The sequence below is a fragment of the Piliocolobus tephrosceles genome, chromosome 4 (assembly GCF_002776525.5).
Source record: "Piliocolobus tephrosceles isolate RC106 chromosome 4, ASM277652v3, whole genome shotgun sequence".
NCBI classification, from domain to species: Eukaryota; Metazoa; Chordata; class Mammalia; order Primates; family Cercopithecidae; genus Piliocolobus; species Piliocolobus tephrosceles.
Genome location: NC_045437.1, coordinates 119,202,520 through 119,210,412, shown reverse-complemented (window position 1 = coordinate 119,210,412; position 7,893 = coordinate 119,202,520). Strand labels below are relative to the sequence as shown.

At 58.9% G+C, this 7,893-nt stretch overlaps 2 protein-coding genes across 2 annotated transcripts; one reads left to right on the top strand and one right to left on the bottom strand.

The window, feature by feature from the left end:
• Nucleotides 1-386: 386 nt before the first annotated feature.
• LOC111547109 lies at nt 387-3,310 on the bottom strand. The gene has a single exon (XM_023218753.1). The coding sequence runs from the start codon at nt 3,179-3,181 to the stop codon at nt 2,768-2,770; it is 414 nt and encodes a 137-aa protein (XP_023074521.1). The 5' UTR covers nt 3,182-3,310; the 3' UTR covers nt 387-2,767.
• Nucleotides 3,311-3,645: 335 nt separating this feature from the next.
• Nucleotides 3,646-6,523, top strand: TLX3 (T cell leukemia homeobox 3). Its single transcript, XM_023218750.2, has 3 exons — nt 3,646-4,178; nt 4,542-4,785; nt 5,778-6,523. Exons 1-3 carry the CDS (start codon nt 3,758-3,760, stop codon nt 5,986-5,988), a joined length of 876 nt encoding a protein of 291 aa, XP_023074518.1. The 5' UTR covers nt 3,646-3,757; the 3' UTR covers nt 5,989-6,523.
• The last annotated feature ends 1,370 nt before the right edge of the window (nt 6,524-7,893 follow it).

The following is a 7,893-nucleotide window of genomic DNA, read 5'->3' as shown; positions in this document are numbered from 1 at the left end:
AATGGCAGAATGAGCCTGGAGGAGCCTCCCACAGCTGGGTTCCTGGGCCAGCTGGAAATCCCAGCATCTTTCCTGTCACGGCTGAAGCCCCACCGTCTTCTAGATGACTCTCAGCAAAGCCTCCACCAGCTGCACCCCTTTCTCCCAGCTTCTTCGTGGAGAAGAGGAGAGGATGTGCTGCATCCTGAAAGTCTCTCTAGCTCCAGGAATCCTGGTCCCGGTTCTTACAATTCTCATTTCCTAATCTCTTTCAGTGTGTGTGCCTCACTGTTCAAGTGACAGCAGGTAAATTACAAGGGCAGCAAGAAATTACAACCTCAGGAACACCAAATACATATAAGAACATATCTGGCCAAAACAGTGCTCAGAGGAAAATGTATGCCCTCGAATGCATTTATTTAAAAAGAAAGAAAAATTGACAAATTTTCAACTCAGCAAAGAAGAAATAAATAATTTTTGAAAACACAACATTCATGAAGGAGGTGGCATTTTAAAAGGGGATAAGACATCAAAGGCTTTTTTTAAAACCAACAAAATAACAAACCTTTGGCAAATATCATCAGGAGAAGACATGAATGAGCAACACTGGGAATGAGAAGTGGAAGGTATTAGTACAGATTCGTATGAGAGTTGCAAATTCTGAGAGAATCTTCCCACAGTGTTGTAACAACACATTTGAAAACTCGGATGAAATGGACAGTATTCTGGGCACTGGCTTCCAGAGTTGAGCAGGCGTCAGTGTCACCTGGAGGGCTTGTTAAACACAGACTGCCAAGTCCTACCCCAGAATTCTGATTCCGTAGGTCTGGCGAGGGTCCAGGAATTTGCATTTCTAACAAATTCTCCAGTGATGCTGATGCTGCTGCTCTGGGAACACACTCTGAGAACCACTGTCCTAGGGACTAATCCCTGACCCAAGTTACCCCCACTCCTGAGCTGCCTAAGAGCTATCTGGATAGGAAGTGAAAGGAGGCTTATGATTAGTGGCCCAAAGCACCTTCATCTGGATGACAGGGCTGGACCATGAGGAACCATGGATCTCAGGAAGCCAGAACCCAAGCAGTGAAGCAGAGCCCTGACCCGTGCCAGGCTTTACCTGGAGGAGCTTATTTAATCCTATGAGGTTTATTTACTAGATGAGAAAACTGAGGCACAAAGAAGATGAATAATTCCGAGTCCACAGCTGGTAAACTGAAGTGGGAATCCCATTCTTAAGCACACACCCTGGAAGCAGTGCTGTACCACCCACACCTTTGTTCCGTGCCACAAACCTCTGTGCGCTGGGCCTTGTTGTCCCGATTTAACAGTGTCTGAGGTGACAAGGGCAGCCCTGAGTCCAGGGCACTGGAAGCCAGAAGGGAAGTGGAGCTGGTGAGGTGCCAACTCCAGCCCCCAAGTGGGGAGCTGTGCTTCCCTTGAACTCTCAAAGCCTCAATTCCCTCATTAGTGAGAAATTGGGGCCACTAACAGCCCTTTCCTCACAGGGTCATTGTGAAGAATAAATAAGTGTCCACCTCCCTGCCTGGCACAGGCTAGGTTCTCAGCTTTATAGTTGTCATTAAAGTTATTATTATATAACCACCAGAGTTTCTCACAGGCACTTCCACAGATGCTATCTCATTTTGTTCTCACAGCCACCCTGGGGGTAGCTGGTGCCCTTTTTGTTTTACAAATAAGGAAAATGCGGTTCTGGGAGGGGCAGTTAGGGACCCAACAGCCCCCACCCTGCCAGTGGCAGAGCCTGAATTAGAAGCAGGAGGACCCCTGGGGCCAGAGCAATGGCATCTACTCTGAGGGTCCTGGTCGCTGGAAGGGAGTGAGGGAGCACTTGCCCAGACCCCAGGCATCCTGCAGCTTTCACCCCTCACTGTTGGGCCTCCCTCTCCACACCCACCAGGAAGGCTCAGCAAGGACCAGTAACTTGCCCAAGGTCACACAGCGGGCAAGTGACCTAACTCCAGACCCAGGCCTGGAGGTCCTGAAAATCCCGTCGCCTTTGGATTGTTGGGAGAAGAGAGAAAGAATCCCCGACCTGCACCTCCTGTCCTTCCCCGTCCTCTGAAACTGACCCTACTGGTAGACAAACACCTTTCTCTCCAACGTACTGAGCCCCTGCGAATAAAATAAAACTGCCAACAAAATGAACAAGAGTCACAACAATAATATATCAGCCATCACTCTGGGGGGATGCAGTGGGAGGTGAGCCAGCTTCCGAGTGCCCACTACGTGCCAGGCCCATTGCTCTGCGCTCCCTCAATATCTCACTCGCGGCTCACGAACAACCTGCATGCACGCATTATTTCCCTTTTTGCAAACGAGAAAACCGAAACCTAAATATATGGAGACACTTACTCAAGGTCACTCAGCTAGGAAGTGGCCAGTCCAAATTTGAACACACTTCTGGCCAACAGTACATCTGAGGTCTCACCACTGTCCGCACCACAAGGAGCGGGAGGAAGAGCCCGGGCCAGGGGTGCGACACTCAAAGAGTTTACACCTAACGATTTTAGAATTAGCTGGAAGAAAACGATTCCTCTTGTCTCCCCAAAGCTGCAGCGGAAGGTGACTACTTTGTGTGCGGTCCTGTCCACGGTGCCCTGGGCCCGGATAGACAGTCACTGAGGCGCAGGCAGAACGGGGAGTGGTTCCAGCGCCCAGACTGGACTGGAGCCGGGAGGGGCTCACCACTAGCGTTTCCCAAAGAAATCCTGCGATTTGCTCTAACTATGAGCTGCCCGCGCCTTTGACATTCGGTAACCCTAAGTCCCTAGACCCGCCGAGCCGCGAACGGGTTCCCATGCGCGACGGCAGCCTCCTCCATCCTGCAACGAATTTCGAGAGTCAGGTCCCCGCTCCCCACCGGGCGACCCCGCGTCCCTAGCCCAGCCGCAGCTGGCACGCGTGGGCACCTGCGAGTCAAGCCTCGGTCCGCCTGGCCGGAGCCAGGGAGTGTCTCCAAAGTGGCCGCGACGCCGCGGCCGAAACCCGGGCGGGGGCGAATTCTCCCCACGCGGGTCGCCGTCCTCCGGAGTGCGGAGAACGCTACGGTGCTCCCCTCGCCCCGCGCGCAGGCAGCGCGAAGCCTGCCCCCGGGAGTGCGCCCCTTTCGTTCCTCCAGCGGCGGTAGTGTCCAAGGGGCTTCTGCGGATTCCGCCGGGTCGTCCCGGGGTTGCAACTCCATTGTAACTGAAAGGATGCATTTGGTTTGGCTTTTGCTCAGACGAAAAAAAAAAACTGGAAGAAAACGAAAACCCGTTCAGCAAAAGACAATTTCACAAGCCTAGCGCTCTACCAGCCCAGCGCAGTGTCTGGGAAGCGGCCCGGCCGGGAGGAGCGGGGAGCGTCTGCTAATTGCAGCTTCGTTAGATTTCGGGTTTGGGAGGCTGCGGTTCGGGCGCTAATATCCGCCGCCCATTATCCCGGCTAATAAATTTGACCTATTGTTCGTTTGTTAAAATGATGTCACCTTGGAACAGTCCCTAAGCTCCTATTTCCATGAATTAGGCCTTTATTGAAAGCCGGGAGCCAATGAGAGGAGAGAGGCTTGTTGATCGCAGCCAATGGCTGCGGCGGGAGAGGAATTAGCAGCGGAAACTCCAGGTTCGGTTCAAGAAAGATGACACAGAGCCTGTCGGGCCCGCGCACTCTTGGCAAAGTTTCAGTGCGACGAGAGGCGCCGGGCGCTCCATGGCCGCGCCGTAACGGGGACCCAGCCGCCTCCCCGCCCAGCCCAGCCCAGCCCTTCCGCCCGCCCAGGATGGAGGCGCCCGCCAGCGCGCAGACCCCGCACCCGCACGAGCCCATCAGCTTCGGCATCGACCAGATCCTTAACAGCCCGGACCAGGACAGCGCACCCGCCCCGCGGGGCCCCGACGGCGCCAGCTACCTGGGAGGGCCCCCGGGGGGCCGTCCGGGTGCCACATACCCGTCTCTGCCCGCCTCCTTTGCGGGCCTCGGCGCGCCCTTCGAGGACGCGGGATCTTACAGTGTCAACCTGAGCCTAGCGCCCGCCGGCGTGATCCGGGTGCCGGCGCACAGGCCGCTGCCCGGGGCCGTGCCACCGCCTCTGCCAAGCGCGCTACCCGCCATGCCCTCCGTGCCCACGGTGTCCAGCCTGGGCGGCCTCAATTTCCCCTGGATGGAGAGCAGCCGCCGCTTCGTCAAAGACCGCTTCACAGGTGAGCAGAGCTGGCGACCAGGCTCCAGGCCTCCGCCCTCTCCGGGCCAGAGGCGCCGCGCCCTGTGCACTCCACTCCCGGAAACCATTCTAGAGGCCCAAGCGCGGCTGAGGCCTCGGCCCCAGGGCCCCGGGCAGCGGTAGTGGGGAGGGTAATCGGAGAGTTGCAGGAAAATAAGCCCGTGCCTGGGGGAAGGGACAGGGGGCGAGGGCGTCTCCCGACCGGCTTGGTGTCGCTGGAAACGCGCGCGACCAGCGAAATAGCTGAGCTCTCCGTGTCCCACGGGGCGCCACGGGGTCCGCATGGGGCCTGAACGGTGGCCGAGCCGGGCTGGGCTTCAGGGGCTCTCGTGTGTCTCCGCAGCGGCGGCCGCACTCACGCCCTTCACCGTGACCCGGCGCATCGGCCACCCCTACCAGAACCGGACGCCGCCCAAGCGTAAGAAGCCGCGCACGTCCTTTTCCCGGGTGCAGATCTGCGAGCTGGAAAAGCGCTTCCATCGCCAGAAGTACCTGGCCTCTGCCGAGAGGGCGGCGCTCGCCAAGTCCCTCAAAATGACGGACGCGCAGGTCAAGACCTGGTTCCAAAACCGGAGGACCAAGTGGCGGTGAGAGAGGCCTCACTCGGCCCACCTTACACCTGCCCTTCACCTGCCCCGCCCTGAGCCGCAGCCTCGACTCGCCCCATTTTGAGGCTATCCAGTACCCCCGCCCCCTCCCATCCTCTCCGCAACACACCCCCACCCGCCTTCGCAGATTGTACCTCTTCCTTTCACCCTTCTCGCTGGCCTGTGCTTCTCTCTCCATCGTGGTCTCCCACGCCTGGGTTTCTCCTCTATCCCCATCTCCATCTTTCGTGAGCCCCTCCAACTCTCTCCCCGTGTTTTGTACGGTCTCCTGCGCTCACTTGATTTCCTCTCACCCCCCGCCCCAAACACACACGCGCACACACACACACGCACACACGGGCCTCTCGCACTTTCCTTCTCCTCCTTCTTCCAGCCCGCCCTCTCGGATTTTCAACAATCCTCGTGGACGCCGTTTTCCTCCCCCCTCCCCACCACCCTATCTCCGCGTCTCCACTCCAGCCGCGTTTTTATCCGATCTCTGTTTTGATTCAACCCGTAAACGGCGAAGCGATCGCGTCTGCAAAGGGTTTCATGACAGGCTCTGGGCGAACTGGATGAGGCTGACCCAGCCTCCGGGCGTCGTGCGGGTGGTGCAGAGCCAGACTGCCCACCCGCGGACCCCAGCGACCCCGGTTCCCGCAGGGCCAAGTCAGTTACACACAGGCCCTGCCCTTGCTATTCGGCGAAAGGAACAATCTTTATTGTTGGTGAAGCCACAGTACCCGGGCGTGCAGGTGGGCGGCAGGCAGAGTCCCCTCCTGGAGACCCTCTGGCACACAACAAAAACAAATGATCCCAACCTGCTCCCTGGATGTGAGGGCCTCAGGCGTAAAGCGCGGGCTGGGAGGCAGACGGTTTCTGCGCCTCGAGGCTCCCGGATGGCCTCGGCTCCCGGGAGGGCCGGGGCCCCGCCGGCGGCCCCACGGTGCCGGGTGCATGACGGTGCTGTCCCTCTCCCTCCCCCGGTGCAGGCGGCAGACGGCGGAGGAGCGGGAGGCGGAGCGGCAGCAGGCGAGCCGGCTCATGCTGCAGCTGCAACACGACGCCTTCCAAAAGAGCCTCAACGACTCCATCCAGCCCGACCCGCTCTGTCTGCACAACTCGTCACTCTTTGCTCTGCAGAATCTGCAGCCCTGGGAGGAGGATAGTTCCAAGGTTCCCGCAGTCACCTCCCTGGTGTGAGCCCACCAGCGCGCACCGTCGCCACGGATCGCCGCCCCCACCCAGCCGGGAGCCCCGGACCCCCCAGCAGGGCTGCGGGGGAACCGGGGCTGAGAGGGGAAGGGGCCGCCAAGCCCGAGTAGGCCCCAGGGCGCGGCCACAGACTGGCCGGCCGCGGAAGGGGGTCGGGCCTGGGCTCCGCGCGGCCGCACAATCCGAGCCCCAGCCCCGCGCCCCGTCCCGCCCCAGGCCCGGGCCTGACAAGAAAGCGCCTTACGTTTCTCCGCCCCCCGCCCGCACCCCCCGGGCCGGGCGCCTGTATTATACTTTGTACTTTTGCCCAAACGTGTAAATAATAAAAAGTTTTGGCTTTTTTTCTTTAGAAACCGGCCACCTGCTTCCCCCGCGGGGGCCGCTGGAGGAGGGGCAACCGACCCGGCCGCTGGGGGAAGTGTCAGGGGCCCGGGGCACCCTGCGTTTAGGCTGGGTCCACTCTTCTTCTTTTCCGTTCCTTTTATTTAAGTCGTTTTATTTAATAAAAAAGTTAGCTATTTCACTTAACGCCGCTTTTATTTCGTTTTCGTTCCAATAATACTCGGCGACCCCCGGCCCTGCGCCCCACCCCGTGGCCCTGCGCCCCACCCCCGCGGCGGTAGAAGCCGAGCGCGGAGGTGCGCAGGAAGCGTCCACTTCTGAAGGTTCGTCTGCATTCGCCTCGGCTGCAACCCCGGCCCGGGGCCCCGCGGAGGACGCGCGGTGCAGGTCAGTTGGTGCCGGCCGCCTTCAGCCTGGGTGCGCGCCGGATGGGAACTGGACGTGGGAAAGGTGCCCCAGGCCCGAGGGCCGCGGGCCAACGCCGGAGCGGGCTGGTGAGTAAAAGGCCGGGCCTGGGCAGATGCATAGGCCGTCCCCAGGTCAAATCCACCTGGGGGGCGGGAGGCAGAGTGGCCTCGAACTTCTTGGAACTCACACCGGAACTCAGAGGCCCCCTTCACCCCGCAACCTGCTTTCCGCCCTCTTTTTCCTGCGGAGCCTCAGAGAGGACCTGACTCTGACGGGTCTGGGCGCTCTGTGGGCAGGCTTTGCGCGCAGAACCGGTGCAAATCCTCGGTCTCCAAAGGCCTGGGGAGCAAATGCAGCGCACAACCCCGGGAACCCCGCTCCTTGTCGGGTTTGCGTGGGACCCCAGGTGGAGCATGACGTCGTGTGACGTCACCGCAGCCCCCGCGGGGTCACTGGGCTGGAGTGGGCGGGGCGCCCGGAACTCAGAACTCCAAGCCCTGGTGTGGTAGCGGCGTGGCCGGGTCCACCCAGCTCCACCGTGGCTCAAGAGTTGGAAGTTTCAGAATTGCGAGATTGGGAGCGGTTGACCCCTTCCAACCATGACTAACAAACAAAACCCATGAACGCTTCCTCTTGTTCTTGCATTTTTCCCCCTCTTTTATCATTCTCGCTTTCAGTCTTCTAAAAACTTACTTTCTGGCCTCTCCGTTTCTTTCTCTACAATGTTCCCTGTTTTCTCCTCTGTGTATTACTCTGGGTCTCTGTTGTACTGTATCTTTCTCCTTTTCTTTACAGTTTTATGATGTCTTCCGGTGTAGTTCGTCCTCTATTGCTTTTCATTGCCCTCAGCCTTTTTCATGTTCTGTCGTCTCATCCTCCTTCTCTCCCCAGTTCTGACTCTTGGCCTCTGTGTCTCTCTGGGTTTCTTTGTCTCCCTCCTCTCCATTGTCCTCTTTTTGTCCTTTTGTCTTCCCTTTCTTGTTTCTCGAATCTCTTTGCCTCTTTGTCTCTCTCTCCTTTCCTTTCTCCCTGACTCCTCTCCCTCTTCCAGGCCCAGCTCCCAGCAGCTCCTGAGGCAAAACACTTTCGAGGCCGTGTCCCAGAGCCCCCCACTCCACGAGCACCCCCACCCGCCTCATCCCA